Source organism: Cebidichthys violaceus, unplaced genomic scaffold (genome assembly GCF_023349555.1).
Source record: "Cebidichthys violaceus isolate CVI_PGR_0920_01 unplaced genomic scaffold, fCebVio1.0.p SCAF_8, whole genome shotgun sequence".
In the NCBI taxonomy this organism is placed as follows: Eukaryota; Metazoa; Chordata; class Actinopteri; order Perciformes; family Stichaeidae; genus Cebidichthys; species Cebidichthys violaceus.
Genome location: NW_027176964.1, coordinates 3,565,285 through 3,589,480, shown reverse-complemented (window position 1 = coordinate 3,589,480; position 24,196 = coordinate 3,565,285). Strand labels below are relative to the sequence as shown.

The following is a 24,196-nucleotide window of genomic DNA, read 5'->3' as shown; positions in this document are numbered from 1 at the left end:
TTTGTATAATTTATCGGGTCATGCATGTGTTCATGTACTTGTCTGTACTTATTTTGTACTCACTTTTGTACAAAAAGGAGAAGAATAAAACAAGACTGTTCCAAGCTCTTTGATTGGAAGCTCATTTATACTGATATCTGGTTAGGAAATCACTAAAGGCTGATGTTATTCTAAATTTTTCTTATAAAAAACATGTGCAGAGCCAAAGCAACAGTGAATTGTTTTGTGTGTGCAAGTGTGACATAACTTTTTCCTCTGTGCCATAGAGCTCCAATGTTTTTCAAATACCATTAAAATCTCATCAATGAGACACACTGTTGCACTGGGTGACATGTTCCTTCATTATCATGAACACACACACACACACTGTAGTTTATTTTGACTCAATCACATCTTTATTGTCCTGATGCTACAAATACTCACAAATGAATCTGCTGCTGAAAATAGTCCCAGACAAATGCATATTTTGTTTGAGAAAAATCACAGTTGCCAGCTCTTATATATTTTTGTGAGCCGTTTTTAAAGAATTAAAATTAGGTTTTTAGGATACTCACAATAACTGTGAGTTATTGTAAAAATTCCCAGTAATTATTATTGTCCCCTGACAGAAATACAGTAAAATGCAGTTCCTGTTGTGAACGCTAGAGGTCATTATCACCATATGTGTAGATTGTTTGCACACGTTCGATACCAAAGAGGCTTTACCAGTAGAGCCAAAGTCAAACTTCTGTGGGAGAAGTTGGGTGGATATATATACTTTTTTAAGATAAGGGTCACAGCCTCGTTTAACACATGAATGCACAGTTTGTGAGGGGCAAGTTCCTGACGACAATGCTGCACTTCCCAAAGGTGAGAAACATTTCTGTACAAAAATGGGTAAACATTTGACTGCACTCAGATCACTGACCACTACCTTCAGTACGTTCACGCTGCTGTTACACACCCCTCCATCTCCCCATCTCCACCCAATCTTTATCAGATTCGTCAGCCTCATCAGCCACCACCACCAGTGTCTGGACTCCACAGGGGGGATTTATCTTCTGCTGTTCAGGGCAGACGCCCCTCCATTACAAATCTCCCTGTAGAGATTCTGTCAAGACTTTATCATCACATATCTCATATTGCATGCTCTCCTCCCCAGCCAGGAGAGCACCCCGCCGGGGAGGAGAGCATGCAGGGATTTAAAAAAAATCTTACCTCCATTGTTGTAGGGCAGAGGCAGACAACTCAGGGAGGGATACTTCAAAGTCTAGTCCAATAACACAACAACGTCAAGAGAGAAATGAGAAAATGTGTTCTTTATTGTTTTCATGTTACATTAGGCCTCTGCAGGTGTTCCTTACATTCTGCTATGCAGTGACTGTCAAACAGCAGCTGGCTGCAGACCACACCTCCCTTTACCTGCTGCTAACAGCACACTGTGTGTGGGTCTCTGGTTGGATAAATTACTGTCACAGATATCCTCTCATTTGACTCTCACATCAGAACAGTTACAGTGAGACTGAACTACATTGATCTGAAACACTTCTACCAACTGCCATTGGTTTGTAGCAACATGGATATCTCACAGCTGTCAGGTAAGAGCAGTTTGATGACACTAAATGTGAACTTTAAAGCCTTTTTGTGGTGCTAATTGTACAGTTCTAAAAACAACTTTTCAATTTATTTAAACTTCAGTCTATATTACAGAAAGCAGCGTTGGGGGTTGTTCTTTAAAACATGTTTTAATTAAATAATATGCAAAATGTTGGATGGATGGATGGATAGATAGATGAATGGATGGACAGACGGAACTTAATAAAAAAAGCAGAACAATAAAAAAGCATGCTGGCTTTCATAGTGCAAAATGCGACCGGATGCAGACCATCCTGGTATTTTCAGGTACTAAACCTTATTGGGTAATTTTAAAGCATTTTTGTTTTGTTTTCTTTCAATTTACAACATGTTTCAAACTACAACCGTAAACTGAAAAAATATGTCTCCCTTGAAACGTAATTGAGAATGCAGTGTAGTTGTATGGGAATGTAATGGGTTGCTCAAAGAAGATAGAGACTCAAGTCAGTTTATCTTTATAGCATTTTTCATTTTTAAAGCAACAGGAGTATGATCTGCCTCAATACATATACAGATCAGATATGAAGGTTCCCACAGACTTCAGCAGCTCGTTTGCTGACCAGGTTGTCTGCTTTGTGCTTTCAGACAGAATCATTGGCAAGACAGCTGGGAGGGACAAAGAGCAAGACTCAGCAGCAGTAAAAGACAGAGGACAGACACCTGCTGACTTCAGCCGCATCTACAGCAAAAGTAAGAGCTTGGGTTGCCCAGAGTCATGCCAGGTTTGGTCTTGCTACAAGTTAGGACTTGGGGGCTTCCGTCATGTTCTTTGGCTGGGTGAAGGGTGTGAGTTCATATTAACTGAACCAATCCAGCTGGGAATTAATTCTGGACATTCCTGTCTTCCAGCAATTCTGTTATTTTAGATCAAATCAGAGGATCACTAAACTAAATGATCCTTCAGTGACACTGAAAATCCATATTCAAATAAATAAATCTGACAATAGGTGATCAACCTGTAGTTTCCACATAGTATGAAGATGTGAATGTGAATTTTTAATGCATTCATTTTTAATAAACGTTGTGATTTACCAGATACATTTATTAACAATTGTTTCCTCATTATAGTGATATAAAATTAAATCTGGGTGATATTACATTGCTTATAAAACATATAGGAAATTAGTATTATATGATTTCTAGGAGAAAGTGTGACAACACCACAGTGAATTTATTGAAATCCAAATGGTAAAATACTACTTTAGTTTTGTCTGTGTCAGCAGTATGTGTAAGTAAAATGTCTTATGTACTGCCAGGCCAGCTTTTTATAGCGTCTGACGGCTAAATAGACCCTTTTACAGCCAACGTCATTGAAAAATAAATCGGTTGTTGCTTGTTGGGTTGTCGGAATCGTTATTCCAACAGCGGACTCAAACTCTAAAGAATTGCGACAGGATCACAACTGTTTCAGAGCAACTGGTGTTACGGTTCAACATGTGACCGTGTTAACTGGTGACTTTCAGCCGAATGCGCCTGTGGTTGCTTTTGTAACTTACATAAATGGTTGCCACAGAAATAAAAGCATAACGGACAGTGAAGATTTTTTCCCGTGGTCATTTGACTAGTACAAAAGAAAATGGCGATTGTTGTTAATCGGTATGGTGAACACACGTCAGTGGGGCCGCCCGTAAAGTGGTAAGCCGGGAAAGAGCTACTGGCTAGTTTGCTAGGTAGCTTGTCCTTCTCCAGAGCGGCGTGGAGTGAGGCCCAGCTCACTGTTTGCTTCATTTTCTGTAACCAGTGTAGCATTAAAGCATAGTGGAATTAGAAAGCTAGCTATGCTACAATGCTACGCTGGTCACTCGTGGCAATATTAATGAGCACTTCTACATTGTGACAAGAAAGTGAGTGGGATGAATCATTGCGTTGTTGAATTTAACCAATTTGCTCTGGCATTCTACACTTCTTAAATTACTACTCCACTGCTCATTTTAGTAGTAACTGTAAAACCTCACCTCAGTGACTCCGCACTTGCCGTAAGACTGTTTAGTTATACTGAAGTTAGCCTGCTACATCAGCTGCAATACACAGGAAGATGGCTGCTGCTCTCACCATCCTGCTATGTTGATTTGAATGGGAAAGTCCATTGTACTTCATTGTATTGCTATGTAATAAACACAGATCAGTATATGTATTTAAAATTGATTGAAGGCCTTCACCAGGACACCTATGAGCAACCACGGACGCATATGGCTGACAGTTGCCAGTTAAAACGGTCACTGTTAAAACTGAAACACAGGCACATACTTGTATCTGTAGCGCCCATTTTAAAACTAAATAAACTCAAAACTCAATAAAATGGCATTAGCTTCCCTGTACATGACCACAGGTAAAGTAATTGGAAGCATCTAATGACTTGTATGTCGTAATTTTTTGCTGGTGTTGCGTTACACACTTGGTTTCGCCACCAAATACTTGTATCTGGCTTCTTAATGTTGCGCCACTTGCTAATGCATTCTACCCACTAATCTGTGAGAAAGTTTAAGTTTTAAAGCATTCCTAGTGCTGGATATTATGTGTCACAGTGTGTTTACTTAGGAAGTGTTAAACCAAGGAGTGTGGTCATTGAATGTATATTGAGTCTGTAAGAGGGGGTTTGAGGAATGTGAGGTGTGAACCTGCGGGGGAAGAAAGTAGTTGACAGAGGTGTCTGCCCCGGACAAAGGGGTCAGGAGCCAAGGAGGAGCTCATTGGACTTCAGCCAATCGTGGAGCTGATCGATAGGCGAAGGAATGTGATGTATGAGACTTTGGGGTGACAAAGGAGCTGTTTGTCCCCCGGGAGAATAAGACTTCCTTCGTACCATGGTGCAGATGCATCAATCTGTCGTGTGGTGTGAACAAGGTCTCATATTTCTTGAAATATTTTACTATCGATAGTGTAATTTGGTTTGTGATTGTTTTGGCTTCTGTTAACACTATTAAATACTTTTAATTTTGACCTGGACCTGCTGACTCCTGCCCTGCTTGCTGATGGAACAAAGAGTGCAAGGAGGGGGGCTGCTGCTTCTTCTCCTCAGTGGCCTTCTTCTCCTCTATGGCCTTCTTCCCCTCTGTTTGAGAAATTTCTGAACATTACAAATCACACCTCACTTATAGCACACATATCTGGAAAATCAATTTGTTTAGGTTGCATTTGCCATGTTTGGTGGTTAATCCCCTTACATAGCTTGACAACATATTGCATTGGCAAACTGTGTGTGCACTGGGTACGCACGTCATCATTCAACCACCTGTGTCTAGAAATGTATTCAAATATATGCCATTTCTCCTTGATAAGGCAACTGTCAGTTGAAAGAGATATTCAGAACATGTCTGTTTGTGTGTGTGTGTGTGTGTGTGTGTGTGTGTGTGTGTGTGTGTGTGCGTGCCAAGACCTGCTCCCAGCTCCAGGTGGTGAGGAGATGACCAGAGGGTTTCTGCAGGAGCTGGTTAACATCCTGTTGGGTTATATCAGCAAGTCAAGTCAGCGGAGCTCCAAGGTACTCAACTGTTTCTATCAGTGAACAACATAGTGAAGCACTGCTATGTTTGAATCCTGTAAAGTATCTCAGCACTCTGCTCAGTGACGTTCAAACCCTTCCAGTCCATCTGCAGGGCAGAGAATAATACGCAAATAGATAACAAAGCATGCAAATGAAGGGAGATTTCATTATGAAACAAAGTACTTCCAAACCTGATACATTCCATCAGTGCTATGTCCAATATCACAACTATTTCAAGAAGTAAGAGTTTTTATGAACTCTCCACCTAAAGAGAGAACAGATTTAGATTTTACTAAGATCCAATGCATTTTCACGGTCAGAGAATTTCACAAGATGTTATGAGATGGTTATTTGAAATCGGCAGAAGCTCTGCTAGGACAGAGCAGAAAGCATTAAAACTATCAAGGATATAGTAACGATGCTTGTGAAAGTTGTGTTACTTTGCCAGCATCGTCATAGAGATTGTATAGGCTATTCTGAGTTTACTTAAACGACTAAAGAAATTCTCCTCATCTTGCTCCTAAACTTACCAATTCCGCGATTGTATGCGCTGCCAGTTTAGGTAGCAATGTATGCAGGCCCAATTTGACCATGTTGTCCTGCAAAAGCCAAACTTTAAGCCAATCAATACTAGATTATGATTGAAAGATATAGTCATCCAGCTCAGATTTTCGAACTGGAAAAGCTTTCAAGTGTGCTGTGTTGTGCTTGACAAATAGCCCATAGGCAATAAGCCCCACATGGCATCAACGTTGTGTGATCTGCTTATTTTGCCAAACGGCTTTAGGCATGTGTGCAGTATCATTGTTTTCCCACACAGGCGGAACTTGACATTACGAGTATGAGGCTAATCCCATACAGCGGTCTCTAGACCCAAGCACTTTACTATCCTGCCACTAACCTTAAATTGTTAAATAATGATAATGACATGTTTTTTTAAGATCATGCATTAAAGGTGCAATATAGGTACAAATCAATACTCTTAGCGTTGATATAGCAGCAAATAACTATTATTTATGTAAAGACACTCTCCCTGTGTGTGTGTTGTAACACTGTTAGCTTTGCCACCACTGTTGCCGTTGTTTGCACTGTTAGCAACATTAGCTATGCCGGTGCCATGTTGAGAACTACTGAGAAGCAATTGGAATGCTCCTAATCTCGTATAGTAACTTTAATCGAGAATAATATACATTTCTAAATTAATTAGTACAACTAAAACTTTCTTCTGATGCCAGCTGGTGGGGATGTAGCGGGCTCTTCTATTTTGGATACAGTCCAGAAGAGCTATAAACATTTTGAACAGGTTCCACTGGATGTATATTGTATGTATGTGTACATTATTAAATATGAGACACAGAAAAAGAGATAATGGAATAATACTGCTCCCTGTGTATTAGGTCCTGGACTTCCACCATCCTCACCAGCTAAAAGAGGAGTGCTTCACTCTGGACCTGCCCGACCAACCAGAAACTCTGGAGCAGATACTAGTGGACTGTAAAGACACACTTAAGTATGGTGTCCGTACAGGTGTGTGTGTGTGTGTTGATTATTCACAGTTTATTGCTCTATCCAGAGTCATTGATGTAGGGGTGCAAATGAATGAAATGCATTTCATTTGCATCCCATTTAAATGCTTTACATGTAGAATTGGACACAGTGACAATGGTTTCTGGTTTCATGAACTGTTGTCTTATGACTCTAAGTCATAAGATGAACAACACTGGCAACTCCCAGACCGGACAAGGCCGTGGTAGCAACCTGTCAATCAGTATGGCAATGGATATTTTCTTGGTGTTTTTCATTTAAATTCATAATAATAGACAAAAGCCTGGAAGAACAGGAAAGTTTTAAGTCTGCTTATGAAATGTGGGCACAGTTGTGATGGACCTCAAGTCATCAGGCAGCTTGGTCCAGAGAGCAGGAACACGGAAACTGAACTGTACCCTCGCCAAACCTGGATCTAATACTGGGTACAGCTAGAAGATGACCTGGGCCTGATGACCTTAGATGTCTATTCAAGTTATGAGCAGTGAGCAAGTCAGAAATGTACTAAGGAGCCAAACCACTAAGTGTGTTATGGATTATTATCAGGATTTTGAAGGTGATTCTTTATTGTTCCCTGATCCAACAAAGGGATTTTTAGTCACACAGTAATATGTCAAAGTTTTAGTGTACGTGTAAAGGCTGCATTTTCAACTTTAAACTTATTTTTACAATGTTTGTAGAGGTAATAAATCAAGTTAGAAGTAGGGTTATTTTCTCATGAACTTCTATACAATAAGACTTCTTTTTGGAACCAGAGGAGTTCACACAAACGCAAACTACACCACATTCAATCCAGAAAATGATTCAAAACGTTTTAAACAGCACTACTAACTCCAGACAGTAATATTTATGGCAGTCTCATTTCATCTCTTCCATGTAAAGCCAAAGAAAATAACAACTCATAGAAAGATTCAGGTTCTGTCCTGTGTTTTTCCAGGCCATCCCCGTTTCTTGAACCAACTGTCTTCAGGTCTGGATGTGGTTGGTGTAGCAGGCGAGTGGTTAACCTCTACAGCCAACACTAACATGTAAGATCTCTTCATCAGTGGTGGAAAGTATTAAAGATGTTTTACTTTTGAAGAACTTGTTCTGAACATAGAAATAGAATATAATTAGAATGGACTTTGAACTGTTACCTGTGGTGATTTGACTTGTAAAAAAGAAAATGGCGATTGTTGTTAGTTGTTATGTGACAACCCACGTCAGGGAAGGCTATAAAGTGTGGTTGCAGCTCGCCAGTTACAGAGCGGAAGCAGCTCCGGAGACGGAGGGCTGGTTAGTTAGCTTGTCCTTCTCCAGAGCGATGAGGAGTGAGACAGAGGAAACCGTTAGACTGTCCACTAGTTAGCTAACAAGTTGTTAATTCCACCATGTTTTAATGCTGCACTAGTAACAGAAAACGAGCCAAAAAAATTGTTACTCATCTGGGCGACTGTGGCTAAGTGGAGAGCAGGGTCGTCTTTCGATCAGAGAATCGGTGTTTCGATCCCCGGCTCAGCTTTAATCAATAAGCTGTTAAATTTGACTCCTTTACTCTGGCTCTCTACACTTCATGAAGTTACTGCTCCACTTCTTTTATTTGTTACTGTAAAACCTCACCTCAGTAAGTCCGTGTCCTGCCATTAGTTGGTTTAGTTATACAGATTATTAGCCCGCTATTGTCGCAATGGCACATATAAAAGTGGCTGCTCCTCTGACCATTATGCTGTGTTGAGAATGGCTGGTTTTAACCACAGACTTTATAAAATGTTAATGTAGTCTCTGTGACGTCATCCATAGGGGGATGACTTTTGAGAAGCCCAGTAACCCCCGGCTATTCCAAAAAGGGTCAAAGAGGTGAAGCTGAGACAGCTAACGGCTGGTGACCTGAGACTGTCACTCAAATGATGCCTTATTATGCCAAATGACGCCTTATTATGCCTCATTATTTCTAACTTTAAGCCTTAATATAATTTAAACCGTTAAGTGAATATTATCTATAGAGCCCAAAACCGTTTTTTGTACCAGGCTGGAAGCTTATTTCTGCTGTAAAGTTGGGCATTTTGACATGGGGATTGGCCTTGCTTGTGGAACCAACCTTAAATAGCCATTTGTGGAACTGCAGTTTTTGACACTTGAGCGTTGGCTTCATTTTTCAGCACCAGAGGTTGCTGCTTAGTTTAAAACTGGATGCACTTTAGCCATGGTGCACTCTTTATACTACCTAATCATACACTGAGGTATGCTCTTGAAAGTGTTGACTACACAAAGTAATCCTCGACTGTTGAACATTTTTAAAGAAGTGCCTTTACTAATACAACTTAATATCTCTAAAATTAAGAAATCTAAACATGATATGTCTGCAAGAAGTATAATGTGAATACTTTTTCTTTACAATATAATATAATAAAACAATCTTTTTACCAGGTTTACGTATGAAGTGTCCCCTGTTTTTGTCCTCATGGAGGAGTTTCTGCTGAGGAAGATGCAAAGCATTGTGGGATGGTCTGACGATGTGGGAGACGGAATCTTCTGTCCAGGTAATACATGCAAGGAAGGTACGACAGAAATGGATGGATGACGTTTAAAGAGACACTGAACATCTCTAGATACAAAAGGTCGAGGCACCTTTATTTCTCAAAAATTCAGGTAAAGTTCAATCTAAGCAACAGTTTAACTATTATTAACCATTATTCTCAGTGTGTGAATGGAGGAAGTCACAAATGATTGTACAGTGTCAACATACAGTTCATAGTGTATACTTTTTAGGATATGGTATGGAGCTGAGACAAAACAACAAACGAACAGATGCACAGCACAAATACTTGTCTATAAACAGTGCATTCGGTTTGGGCGACTGTTGCTCAGTGGTAGAGCAGGGTCGTCCTTCAATCAGAAGATTTCCGGCTCCGCTAGTCCATGTCGATGTGTCTTTGGGCAAGACATTTAACCCTATATTGCTCCTGCAGGCAGGCTGTGGTGTATGAATGGGTATTAATGTTAGTTAGAGTCTTTATGGGAACGTGGCACCTTGCATAGGAGCATCCGTCATCAGTGTGTGAATGTGTATGAATGGGTGAATGATGACATGTAGTGTTAAAGTGCTTTAAGTGGTCAGAAGCCAAGAAAGTCGCTATACAAGTACAAGTCCATTAACCATTTCCTTTAGGAGGCACAATATCCAACCTGTACAGCATCCTGGTGGCCAGATATCACTTCTACCCGGATGTGAAGGCCAGGGGGATGGGAGTCCTGCCTCAGCTGGCCCTCTTCACTTCAGAACAAGTAATCACATCTCACAAACTATTACACTTTGTGGGATTTAAGGGGTGTGCGGATTGAAGAGTGATCAAATGCAACCTCCCAATAACCTTCAATTGAAGGTCATTAAGCAATGAAATATGAACTAAGTTTGAGTTGTTCTATACTGATACCAGAACCAGCTTCTGATACAGCCTAAAATGCTGGATCAAGTATCGAGTATGCGAGTCTATGCACAAATCCAATAATATATTATCATATGTAATTTATCAGCTTGATTACGCTACACAGGAACAACAACACGTGTCACTCGCTACCCGATCCGTACATCCGGCAGGCAGAATATCTCTGCTCGCGCAAGCAATATTGTAGCCTGCAAGGAAGAAAACCATGCTTTGAGCAAGGGTAGAATCCAAGGGAGAGCAGGGAACTGTCGTCTCCGAGACCGCAACTACTGTCATTGCAAAGCTTTTAAACTGCTCGCTTTCAAGAAGCATTCTTTTTTACAGTAAGTGGGGGACCCAGTCACCATTGTGTCTCTAAATAAAATTGGTTAAAATGCTCACATTCTTTGATCGGAACTGCGCCTCTGCAACTCTTAACAGAGATGAGAAGGAAGGGGCATGGCTCACTCATTGGCTACTTTCATCATTAGCTCCAGGAATAACAATGTGTTTAATTCAGAATGTTATTGATTACGTCTTTAAATACGTTTTAATGTCATCTGGATGCCGTCTGATGGAAGTAGATGATATGAACATATACTGCAACTGGAAATAAACTGGGACACATTTGGAATATTTACAATTCAGAATCACACAATCACATGTGTTGACATCTTGGTTTCAAAACGAAGCTTGGTGCTATATGCTACAATGCCAGAGAGATCTCTTTACAACCAACTGTGTCATCTTACTGCTGTGTCCCTGGTTGAACAAAAAGGAGTGCTGTCGGAGTAAGACCTCTCACCGTTTTCCAAAGTTTCAGGTAAGACATTCACTAATCCCGAAGCTAGCTAGTAGCTAGCATTAACGTTAGCTGTGTTACCGTGATAGCTAGTGAAACCTCGGAAAAGGTGGATTTCACAGGATAACGTTATCTAAGTTAGCTGGATCCCCAAAAACACGTAACTGTGTTGTTGAAATATTGAGCAGGCTAACTTTGGTTCAACAGTATGTTATGGCTAAAATGTTAGCGAGTTAGCATTTGGGTAACGTTAATGCTCATGTTGGCCCTTGAAAACAGTGGTATATTGATAATTGTTGAAACTTTAATCAAAATGTTATTTTCTGTGTATGGTGATCATTTCAGTGATGACTGCTACACCAAGACCTTAACAGTAATTAAGAAGCTGAAAGGAAGGGACTGCTGCGACCTTGTTTGTGTGGTCCACTACAAAGTCTGGCAGGAGGAAAGATCAGAACAAGGTAGACACTGTTTACCTGCAGAATGCAAACAGGATCGCAAACAGGTGCATCCACCAATTTGATCAAGAGTGTGTAACATCATATCATTTTGCTGAACCGAGTGGGCACCTCCAGTTCTGAAAAGTAAAGCCAATGGCTATTAGGGTGTGACTCCTCTGGTTGTATAGATCTCAATGAGAAAAAGAAAAATTACTCTACTTCTCACTTAATTTATTACCTCAGTAAACATTGTAAACATGAGTTCATGGTCTCAATCTCTAGTTTCAAGTCTTCTTCAATACAGCATGATTTTTCATTTTCTAGATTATAGTCCCATTTAGAGTAAAAAAGAACATAAAACAGGGTGTGCTTAAGGGCGGGGCTACCTTGTGATTGACAGACCACTTCCGCTACATGAGCCGTATTTGGCGTCTCTAAGTCACTCTTCCGTAGTCAAATGTTGAACTTAAGGCTTCAAAGCTGGGCACCTATTGACTCTTTCTCACCTGTGTGACGACCGTGCCTCTAACAGCAGTCGTGGCTGATTGCCTGATGCAGAGCACCTGGTCCTGGAGCATAAAGCCCTGCTCCAGTGTTGCTCTGTTTCACGGGTTTTCTCTCCGGCATACGTGGAGTGATCCCTGCCAGTCGCTGCCGGTTATGTTTGGTTTTGGTTTTCTTTGGTTTTGCTGACAACACACACTTTATCACACACGCATCCACGTTGACATTACTGATATTACTGACTGACACACTTCATTCATTAACAGTTAACTATTTCTTGATTTGGTTAAAATAATTACGCTACATTACCACCATCTGTTGTGTCTTTGCCGTATTTGTCATAGCCTAGGAGCCGGGTTATGACACCTGCCACTAGAAATTTCGACCTGTCTCTGAATTTTTTTAAATCTATCCAGAGAGCCTTAACATAATAAATACTCAGTCAGTGATACCTCTCAGAAATATAATAATAATGACCATGCTTATGTTTCTCCTCAAAGGAGTCATTACATCGACTCCACTATGCAATTTGCTATATTTATACCATTTATGGAAAAACCTATCTGCCATGGTTGCAGGTGACCTGGATTGTTAAACTGCCACAGCCAATATTTTACTTGCAAATACAATTCCCTGATTCAATACTACAACTAACCTCATGCTGCCAACTTGTGACCCTGCAGACCCCAGATTATTGTCATAGCTCACAGGTGCTTTATTCTGTTGTTAATTACGGTAGTTTATTCTTGTCAGTAGCCCTTGTAATTTAAATATTTTATATTCAATTTGGTAGGATGAGGGTTGACAAAAGTAATGTTTCTGTTGCTTATTTCCAGTGATGCAGTTGCTGTTTCCTGTGGACATGATGCAGCCAAAGAAGACCTAGCCTCCACTTAAAACTAATCCTTATTGTCTCTGGTTGCAGCGCTATCCAGTGCTGATCTGCTGGGAAGATATAAAGGTTTTCCACATGCAGATCATGATTACGATCTTCCATTTAATTAAGGAGCAGCCTAAAGAGACCTGCAAGACCGTCGCATGCCAAGAAGAGGAGATTGTGAAACTAAGAAACAACCGGTTCTTTTGTGAATGACTCCTAAGTGATGACGGGCTAAATATTCTACTCAGGGTTTAAAGATTGTGTCACTCATGTCTGTTTTTTTCGGCTTTGCAACCTACAGCTGAAAACATGATAGGACGGAGTCAAGTCAGTAAATATACACTTAGACTATTAGACTGTACAGAATTACATGTACAAAGGGCAAGTTCAGTACTTTTCTGGGATGCTGACAAGGTAATGGCAGATAGGTGTTTCCATATTAGTGACATTTTGTCTACCACAAATGACAGTCTTGTGATAGGATAATTCCTAAGGTCTAATACAGACAGCTTATCCAGGAGGTGTATCAGATGCAGGAAATTGCTCTTCTTAGGATTCATGATGATCAGGCCATTAGAAGAATATTAAAATGCCATATTTTTTGATAGAACTTTTACTCATGACCACTATGAGGTCTATGAACCAAGTCTGGAAGGTGTGTATGTCTGAACCTAAATCCAAACAAAACTGCCTTGCCATCTTTACATGTATTTGCTGTTGTATTGCTATGTTTGTTTCTTTTGACCTACCTCAGGCAGGTATAGCCTACCTAATGACTTATAAGTTGGTTTGTATAAGGCATCTACCAAATGCATACACGTGAATGAATTGTTAATAAACTTGCAACTTTGGAAAAGTTAAGACCTGCCTTTGTTATTTAGAGTGAAATTGCAATTGTGCAACTTAGAATAGTTGTTATTCACAGTAGAATGGCAACATTCCTTTCCAGGAATCAGAGACAAATTCATGAATATTTCTAAACGCAATAACGTGGTTAATATTCAAGGAAGTGATTTAGGAGTCAGAATGTGGTTAACAATGAAGTAATTTCCTCAGTGCATGCATACAAATTCATGAATGTCAAAATGCATTAAAATGGTCATAGTCATAGAACATAGTCTGTGTCTACTCACAACAGTTTAATTTCGTAGGCTGCTGTAGCTACACAGAAACGGTCTAGTTTCTGCTTAACGTCTGCCCTTCAAAGTACAGTCTGTCTAAATGGAAGTCACACCAGTTTGCTCCTGTAAGACCAATTCATACTATCATTTGAAATCCATACTCATGGCCCTCTTTTAATGAGAAAAATGAATTGCCATCTAGATCTTGGGTTAGGAATTTAACCAAGCATCTTTATCTCGGCATTTAATTCCCAAGAGGCCATAAGGCCACACTCTTAAAATGAATCTTTAATTTGTGGCACTGGAGGGACAGACTTCAATCTTAACTTCTGGTTATAATCTTGTGTCAAGTAACACAGTTACATGCACGGTCCAACTGAAAGTACAGGGATAATATATTGTGAGTAGGTGAAAATTTGTATATTCGGTTTTATATGAAAAATATGTATTGTGATGGAAGGTGGATAGAAAGGTAACCATGGTGTATATGTGTACCAGAATACTTAAGCTCAGGAGATTCAAAGTCCAGTCAATATTAAAAGGATGTTGGTGTCACTTGCTTGCATTCCCTAATGCTAATACGGCTTCGCTCTAGTTTATTTCAGATTCAGCAAAAAATCCTGCCCTGCATGTGTTGAGTCGGGTGAACTACAGCAGAATTGTGGAAAATATTAAGGGTGGGACTCCAGAATTGGATTGAGAACTCTTGTTCTCACCATAGCCCTAACTAGACGAACAACCCCTCAAAACGTTCGACCAGCCTAGCTACCTGAACTATTTAGGGTGGCTCGCTCTTTCTAATGGCTCTAACCATCCCTGTACAGCTGCCTTCTGTCCTCATGACTTAAAAGGAATGTAATTCACAAAATGAGCCAATTAGAGAATTCAAGACATCATGGACCACCAGTCATTATTATTTTTTCTAGTGTTTTAATGTAAGTCGTCAGCTAGCTGGTACAAAACTGATACTGCTATGCTCATTTTGCTAGCTCACTGTTATGTTTACCACAGACAGAGCAAGCTAAATAACACTGGCATAATCTATCGGCAAAAAAAGATTTCTATATAAGTTAGCAATAGCTATTGCTAGTTTTCTAGCTAAAAGAGTGGTGCAGGGATGATTTATTTTTGTAGGTCAACCCTGGAAGTTATTTGCACTGGCACAATACGCCTTTGGGTTTTTCCATTGGATTTTGGATTATTGCTGAAAATAAGATCAGGAGCAAAGTATAATTCTTACACTTTTTTTTAGGTAATTTTAACAAATAAACACCACTTTCATGATTTTTGATGCGCGAATGCAATTGGCCGAAGTTAAAAGCTAACAAGGCTGTGAAGGAGTATTATTTGGCAGGATGACGTTTTGAAGTCTCATTCGGCCACTTATTAGAAACCTGCCCTTTTCAAGACACTTAAAAGCTTCAAAATTCTCAAGAGGGGTATTTACTGATATATTTTATTTTATAGTACAAAACAGTAACATCTCTTAGGCCTATATTAACCACATATATTTATTTCAAAATACTTATTTCAAAATGCATTGACCTCGAGACAAGGGGAAGGGAAGTGCAAAAATGCTGACTATTTTCCAGGTTTTAGGACTCATTTCTGCACCACTTTATTAATGAATAAATAATCATATTTTGCTAGCATATTTATTGTTAGCCAGCTACTTGTTTACTCATCTGAGGTAGGTAAACATTCCGCTGCACAGCAGCAGTGACAAATAAACAGCTAGCTAATATATTATATGGATGAAATACGATTTTCAAAGAAACAGACATTTAGGCCGCTCTTATCATTAGCTGTCAATGACATGAGGACGCTTTTTCCCTGTGTTTACCCAGCCAAGCCTCATTTTCCATGAGAAATGGCTGCAAAGCGAAGGCGATATACTCATATCATATACCTCATCAGACTGCACCCTTTTTTAAAGAAAAGTCATAATCCATAACATTCTGAATCAAACAGTTTTTTCTGGAGCTGAAGATTGAAGTAGCTAACGAGTGAGCCATCTCGCTTCCTTCTTATCTCAGTTAAGAATTGCAAATGTGAAGTACCGATCACGCAAGGAGAGCACTGCAACCAATTAAAAGGGATACAATGGGTCTACCCACTTACTGTCAAAAAAAATACCACTCACGGGTTTCTCGAGGTGCAAGTGGTAGTAAAAGACATGACACGCCATGGCTTTTACTGGTCAGCATTCTCATTTCAGTAGATATCTATGCAACACAATACATAACATCAACACTGTAGGCTCTTCATCTGTTGATAACCTTAGTTCATTTTATTTAAATGTTTTAAATTAAAATTCTGGCCACATTCTACACACACACACACACACACACACACACACACACACACACACACACACACACCTTTAGTACTCATGCGATGCATTTATACGGATGGAAAAAAGTTTCATAAAACATCTCATTGAGTAGCACCAAGCACATCAAACTATTATTTCTAAACAAAAGACAGCATTTCACACTTGACATGTGCACCTGGGAATGTCTTTTTAGAACCAAACAATGCAGCCACAGCTGTCCGCTAAATGAAAAGTCTACCTGTTTGCAGTTGCTTTGAATTGAGACAAATGAAGATGAATGGCTGTATTTTCACTCATTTCAGAGTCACTACTCAGTAAAGAAATCTGCAGCGGTGCTGGGGATGGGCAGTGAGAATGTGTTCATGGTGAAATGTGATGAAAGGTGGGTAAGTTCAAAGTACACAAACTGTTTTTTAGTAGTCAATGTGATGCAGGACAATGGAAATGTTTGCTCACCTGTTGCGGCTTTGTATGTATCTGTGTGTGCGTCTTTGAGGGAAATCTGTCCATGCAGTGGGCTAGTTAACATAATGTAACTTATACTACATGTTTACAGCATAGTTAAACACGTAGTATAGGCTTAAATTTAAAATATATTGTACTATTTTTCTGTTCAAACATAGAGAATTCTTCCTATCTATTGTGCATAGAGTATGCTGGGTAAAGTATTTTAGAGTGCAAGGCAGGCTGTTTGTGTCAGGGGTTTGTGTATGCTTTATATACACTATGCATAAATACTTGCTGTTTATCTAACTTTGGTCTACTTTTGTTTTTTTAAGTGGGAAAATGATTCCTGCTGAACTCGAGTCTTCCATTGTTACCGCCAAAGAAAAGGTATGAATTTAAGGCAACAACATGTCAGAATAAATATTCCTGTATTCATAGTTTTTATGAGAAAATGCTAAATGTGTTCAAAATACCCTATCTCACAGTACTAAGAAGTTATTTAAGATTTCTGATTCCTCATCAAAACCTCATCCCTGAATTGAATTGAGATGTGTTATATATGATACAGTCACAGTTGATGCTGGAACATCAACACATACATACTGTTAGATGAGACCAGCCTCAGTTCTCTCTCTCTCCAGGGTTTGGTTCCTTTCTATGTGAATGCGACAGCGGGCACAACGGTGTATGGAGCCTTCGACCCTCTCAATGCCATAGCTGACATCTGCCATAGACACACACTGTGGATGCATGTTGATGTAAGGTCTCTCTCTCTCTCTCTCTCTCTCTCTCTCGCTCCCTCTCTCTCTCTCTCTCTCTCTCTCTCTCTCTCTCTCTCTCTCTCTCTCTCTCTCTCTCTCTCTCTCTCTCTCTTTCTCGGAGGAGGAGGAGGAGGAGGAGGAGGACCATACACAGAGCCCAAACTAATATACATTTTACCTTTAAAAGGAATAAGAGACAGAAGAATAAAGGAGGAGTTTTCTTTAAAAGAGAGCAATAAAAATATAAAAATAGACTACAAAAGTGCACTCAGTAGAGTGCCGATCTCCACCAGTTGTGTCTCCCTCACACCTAAACAAAGAAGAGTTGAATCTTACTCAATAGTCCCTCCCGCCTCCCTTACAGTCATGATGGAGGCAAATATTACAACAAAACAAAACAAAAAACAGGGACCTATTAATATTGTGTTTTTGCTCACTTTAGTGGATCATAACATATCGGGTGTGTAATTAATCTGCAGATTTTCTATGGATGTCAGTTTTTGAGCCACAACAAAGGCCAAGATGTGGCCTGCAAGAGACTAGGTTGCCAGAGTCCATCATAATTGTACGGAGCAGAGTTTTTTTTAAAGGTGCCCCGATGGTGCAGCCACCACTGCTGATACCCATGTTCAGTCATGGTAGGTGCAATCTTTGAACTGATAGGCTGTCTGTCTGGCCAGCGGATATCCAGGGCAGACTTCCTCTTCCTTCCTCTCCCTCCTGCAGGCTTAGCTGTCGCTCCTCCAGGGTAAGCCTGGCTCTACCAAGCTGCATTGGTTCCTATGGTGCAGTAGGAGGCGAGGATCATCAAACCAGTGTCTCACACACACAGACACACATACCTGCATGTTCTTACACAGCCAGAAAGTATAATATATTAGAATGTTTTATGAGTAATCTATGTTTGATTTCGACTCCGTCCCTCCAGGCAGCGTGGGGGGGAGGCCTGCTGATGTCAGACAGGCACATGATAAAACTAAAGGGCATTGAAAGGTAACTGCATCCACTAACAACCCAACCACTTCACCAAGCATATCTTTATTTTCTCTCAGGATTTCTGTACAACTACCACCGTACAACTCACTGTGACTTTAGCTTGAATAATAATGCAACGCATGATGACAACTAACACTATAGGCAAACAAATGGGGCCATTGTTGTATCAAAGCCATTTGTAAATGTGTGTAAAGGGTTGTATAACTGTATCTCAATCCGTTTGTGAGTAATCACATTTTTAAATGTGTACTTGTTTTCCAGAGCCTGGTCTGTAACATGGAATCCTCACAAGATGATGGGCGTCCCTCTGCAGTGCTCTGTCTTACTTGTCAAGAAGAGAGTAAGACATTATCCTCTTGTCTTCAATTCAAGTGTGCATCACAAAAAACTACCATTGGAAGTTATTCACTGAATGTTTTTAGCCATGTTAGCATGGCTGCAAGCTTCAGGTATGCCAATTTCCATCTGTGTCTCGGCTGAGCCATCACTTGAAATCTCAATAACTATTAGATGGATTGCCATGAAACTTTATACAGACTTCCCAGACAACACGTTCTGACTCTCAACTCGTCAAAAAGGCACCTTGATCAGTGGCCTTATGCTCCAAATTATGACACTCAAAGTCACAGTTTTGTGGGTTTGTTCTTGCCCTCGAGGCACGCTGCTGTTGACAGATAATAAAACTGACAGTTAAAATCAGATCTCCAGTTCTCACTGAAGAATGGAAAACCTGTGTGGACCGCGTCTCCCCAACCATTTTCTCATCTGGACATGTTTATCCTTTTGCTTTTGTTTTTTTTCTACTGCAGAGCATCACTACAGCAAGTTGTAGCACCGCGTCAGTCTCTGTTTTGTTTACATCTGCTTCCCCATGTGATCACGTGGGAGAGATCACGTGAGGTGGTGTATTGCTCCCTCTGGCACGATAATTCCGTGATGCGCCATTATTTTCAAATCTTTTAGCGCATGTGCATTTTTAAGATTAGAGAGAAGAGCATCTGTGAAGATTCTTCTTATGTGTGTGATGATGCAACCCAATTTCAAAATTAGCTCAAAGTTTTTAGCTGTAGTCTGAGCCCGGCTTAAAGGTTGTCCATGTATGATCTCCACCTGTATCTTTTATGACTGTCTAATGCCTCTCTCCTCCCCAGGGTCTACTACAGGAGTGTAATGATTTCGGGGCTGAGTATCTTTTCCAGACAGACAAAAACTACGATGTGAGCTATGATACTGGAGATAAGAGCATCCAGTGTGGCCGACATGTTGATGTCTTTAAACTTTGGCTCATGTGGAAGGCAAAGGTATTCATGTAGAGTATCAGTGTAAGACCAATGTGATAAGGTTAATATTCTTTTCTCTTCACTTGCTATGCTTCTAACCAGACTGAATCTGATCTTCTGTTAATGTTGGGGACTTTCCTTCTAAGGGTTCTTCACTAAATCCTTTCATGTTCTGTCCTTATCTGCCTTCACACAAACTAATTTACAGACAGAGTAGGTGACTAAGGTCTCACTGATGTCATGATGTAACAAACCTATTTGGGATTTTGATGGCTAGCTGCATATCTCCATCCTGGTTCAGTTCTATGCAATGTGGAAAAGGGCTTAAGCAGGTTGAATTGTTATCAGAAGGGATAAAGATTCAAGTGACTCTGAGGTTGGTTTCAGTGATGGCCAAATTAATCAGCTCTTCTTACTTTCTTTAAAATGTGCATTTTCACACCACAGTCCAGGCTGTCGTCTCCTGGCAGGTGCAGAGTCCACACCAGAGACACAGTTGTTCCGTGCCTTTTTGTTGGGCATCTACCTCAGGTTTACATGCGAAAAAATAGACTTGAAGCCTAGATTCATGTTTCAAGTCATGGTTTTGCCTGTGAGATGGAGCTGAGACGTGTGCCAGCACAGAGCCGGTTAGTTACGACAACATACTTGTTGTGTGAGACGTGCAAGTGAAAAACATGATACATTTGTGATCTAATCGGGGGCTTAGTATTTAGTAGCCAGATTACAAACTAAAATTAAAACAGCTAAATCATCGTCAGACGGTAGTCAGTGGGTTCCAAGATTTCGACCAATGCGTTTTGCCTCTTTTGCTCTCCACATGGACTGTTTAGCTGCATTCAACCAAAGCCTCAGCCAAAATCTTGTCCCATTGCCTTTAGATTATACATGTGGATGCAGAATCTGTTTATAGAGATTACCTCAGTAAAAGTTTATGGTCTCAATTGCTAGTTTCAAGTCTTGAGCAAACATGATGCTCATTTATAAAATTATGGTAAAATAGATCATAAAGCGAGGTATGTTTTAGGGAGTGGCTACCTTGGGATTGACAGGTCACTACCATGGCGTTGTCTGGTCTGGAAGTTGTCCGTGTTTTAGTCATACAACTTTCACAGTGTGTTTTCAATTAATGAAAGTTAACCGTAACATTGTGGTCACCTAAAAATGTCTTATTCAGCATTCGGTTTTACTTAGCTCCACCCTCTTGTGTCACTTCTGGTTCCCAAAAATCCATGCCGAACACAAGGCTTCAAAGCGATAGTCCACATACCAATGGACGACGTCACAGTGACTACGTCCATTTCTTATACATAGTCTATGATTGGTACTCAATTGCACCTTGATTGAACAGATATTAATCAAATGTAGGATACCCTCTCAAGAGGAATGATCAATGCATACATATTGTTAGTGAAGTAGACAGATAAGTAAACATACTCTTCTTTTGAAGGGCTAACATTGCAGCAGAAAAAATTACCCACAGAGAATTTTTAAAGATGAAGTGCACTCCTTCTTAAAGGGACAGGCATGTGAGGGAATTAATGTGCCCCTGCAGAAAACCTGTGAGAGCAGAAAGACTCAACACAAGTGAACAAGACTTTCTTAAAAATCACAAGTTCACAGCTCATACAAATGTTGATCAGATGAGTGAGAGGAAATTACATATTGGGAGTGGTGCTTTTTTTTGGTTTTACAGTTTTTTTCATTAATTAAACCCCTTTGTGATAACAGTTTAACTCTCTGTCTTTGTCACTCACTCTCTCAGGGCTCCGAGGGCTTTGGATCTCAGGTGAACAAATGCTTAGAGAATGCTGAGTATCTGTATGATCAGCTGCAGAGGAGGACAGACTTCAAACTGGTCTTGAAAAATAAAGTAAGGCTGGTAGTCGCAGGGTTATTTACCTTTTGATCACACTGTGACATGTTCAAATTTGTATTTCTTTTATCTCAAAAGACATCTAGACATTGGATTTTAAACTAGGATAAATTTGAAGATTATAAGATAGCAATTGACCAGATTTCAGCGTTTCCGTTGAATTTTACGTATTCTCGCACCTCCCTAGTTTACAGTTGGCTTTTTTATTTGCATTAACTTATGACCATAAATATACTGTATATTACATGGCCAAATTAGTAGAGTTAAAATCCTGACCCCTTGTTTGAGTATATGGCTTGGCATTACACATTGCAACTTTAAAATAACGGTTCCATGCATCATAGACGTCTAAAAAGGGTGACTTTTCAACCTGATTTAGCCTGGTTGGAAACTACTGTAGATGTCTAAGCCAAACACTTGAACTAACCATGTACAGAATATTACCAGCCACCATTATTTGGTAATAGTTTTTATTTCAGTGTTTTCTTATCCATTTAAATCCCCAATCAATTCTTACTGAGCATATTTGTCCTCCGCCTCTCACACAGCCGGAGCACAGCAACGTGTGTTTCTGGTACATACCTCCAAGTCTGAGAGGCCTGCCACCTGGACCTGACAAAGACGCAAGACTCCATCAGGTTAGTACATCACTGGTTCCTCTGGACTCCTTCAGTAACGGTCAGGAAAATGGGTGAAATGAATTTGAAGGAGACTAACTGAGCAGAGAAAAGAGGTTCTTACTCTTCATGTCTCTGCAGGTGGCTCCTCGGATCAAAGGCAGGATGATGGAGAAGGGCTCTGTCATGATTGGCTATCAGCCTTTGGGAGACAAAGTCAATTTCTTCAGGTGTGTGTTCTCCAATCCCGCCACGGAGAGAGAGGATGTTGACTTCCTGCTGGACGAGATCGCCCTGATGGGCGATGACCTATGACATCTGATATGATTACTTGGTCATCATTTTGAAGGAAATTAATTAATTCGATAAAACCATTGTGTTGCTGTGCCATTAGTTTACATTGTTTCCAGCCTGGTTGCACAGGCTGTTGACAATTACTTAAAGCTATGCTCTACAACCTCTGCTTAACATTGCAACTTTTGATCATTTTACAGCTTTGCTGTCCTACAACATAAAGCTTATCCATTATCCCTCACCCTTTTCCAACATTAAAAATAATTTTCACTTGGGCAGTTGTTTCCTGCCGTGAGGTTTTAGGGTCACATCAGTCAGTCAAATATGTCTGAAAATATCTTTACATCCCAACAGCAATTAATAAATTAAATCCTGTACGACTGTAATAAGCTTTTCCAATCATTTCGTTTGGCCTGAATGAAATTATCGGACAGTCCGATTGCACTACCTGTGCATTCAATGGTGACACTGGAATCACCCATAATCTGCTAGCTAGACAGCTGTGAGTTTTAGCAATAGACATGTTTGTTTACGTTCACTAGGTTCATTTTGGGAGAGTAGCTTTGGAGGGATGCCTGAAAAGACAGGCTGTCAGTGTTGCTGATTTAGCGACTTTTAGAGCTTATGCTGAACATTACCAACCCTAGTTGTACTGTCCCTTAAGATACTGTAGACTATTCGATCACCTTTTGAACTTTCTGGTTCCTGGGACAGGTCTTCAATGCTTTACCCCCCCCATCCAATCAAAAACAGCCATTGTATAACGCTGATAATTGTAATGGGAAAAATATATTTTAGTATCATGAAATGTTTTAAAAGATGTACAACTGAGAGGGAAAGTGAGGAACATTAACACTGACAAAACATAGCAGTCCTGCAGAAGTAGTTAATCAGTTTTATTGAACACAGCGTCGCGTTTCTCATGGCTGTTCACACACTTCAGAAAGAGGAAGTGAAGACATAGTGTCTTCTTTTTCTGTTTGGCAAGTTTGAGGCAGACTGTAAAACCATCACTGACTCCCAGTTAACGCACCTGGCATGCGTTTAGATAAGAACGATAGCCGGGTACGAAAACATCTACTCCCTGTCTATGTTTATCCCAAGGCGTGAACTCATGTGTGCATAAAATGGTTTGGTATCTTGTACGAGGTTGAACTTTTCACCACAGACACTGACTGAGGTGGCTGTGGTGCATCTTTCCCTTGCAAGTGAAATAAATAGAACAAGACAACTTTGAATCATTTGAAGACTTCATTATTTTCTTTGAATTTGTGAACAAAACTCTTCTCCCGATTTACAATTAGAAGTTTTTCCAAAACATAATATACTAACATGCATGTACCTGTGGGCACCAACATTTCCCAGAGTACAAACCGTAGCGGTGCCGGAGGCAATAATCTTTGATATACTGTACATTGTTGTTTCATACAGTAGTTTGTTCTTTCAGTAGCTTTTTCAGTTGGTTGTCCTTTTATGTTGAATATTTTGATAGGATGGGTTAAGTGCCACATAATCTGAATGTTAACTTTTAAAATCAAGTTGTTTTAAATTTACTAAAACAATTTAGAAGCAGTTTATAAGAAAAGTAGAATGGCACTGTGAAAGCGCAGACAATGGGGCCTTCACGTGCATCTCAGATGGTTCCATTTACCCGAGTTTGTAAGTCAATCTTCCGACTTCATGAGCTTTAAGTCGTAATGTGGAAACATGGACCCTACATCGAAGTGTTGAATTTTATACCAAACAGACTGCCGTCCTTTTACCGGTACTCCGCATCATCACTGAATCTTTCACAC

The 24,196-nt window shown here is 40.1% G+C and overlaps 1 protein-coding gene and 1 long non-coding RNA gene across 2 annotated transcripts; both read left to right on the top strand.

Annotated features, from left to right (window-relative positions):
• Positions 1-1,519: 1,519 nt before the first annotated feature.
• Positions 1,520-23,266, top strand: LOC137892678 (glutamate decarboxylase 1-like). The gene is made up of 16 exons (XM_068738001.1): positions 1,520-1,577; positions 2,200-2,304; positions 4,989-5,095; positions 6,496-6,625; positions 7,581-7,671; positions 9,050-9,162; positions 9,792-9,907; positions 16,432-16,511; positions 16,909-16,963; positions 17,218-17,334; positions 18,266-18,330; positions 18,595-18,673; positions 19,485-19,634; positions 21,379-21,486; positions 22,038-22,127; positions 22,248-23,266. Exons 1-16 carry the CDS (start codon positions 1,556-1,558, stop codon positions 22,419-22,421), a joined length of 1,602 nt encoding a protein of 533 aa, XP_068594102.1. The 5' UTR covers positions 1,520-1,555; the 3' UTR covers positions 22,422-23,266.
• Positions 10,658-13,477, top strand: LOC137866109 (uncharacterized). The gene is made up of 3 exons (XR_011102095.1): positions 10,658-10,870; positions 11,195-11,310; positions 12,719-13,477. It is a non-coding gene; the product is annotated as an uncharacterized lncRNA (long non-coding RNA).
• Positions 23,267-24,196: the final 930 nt, after the last annotated feature.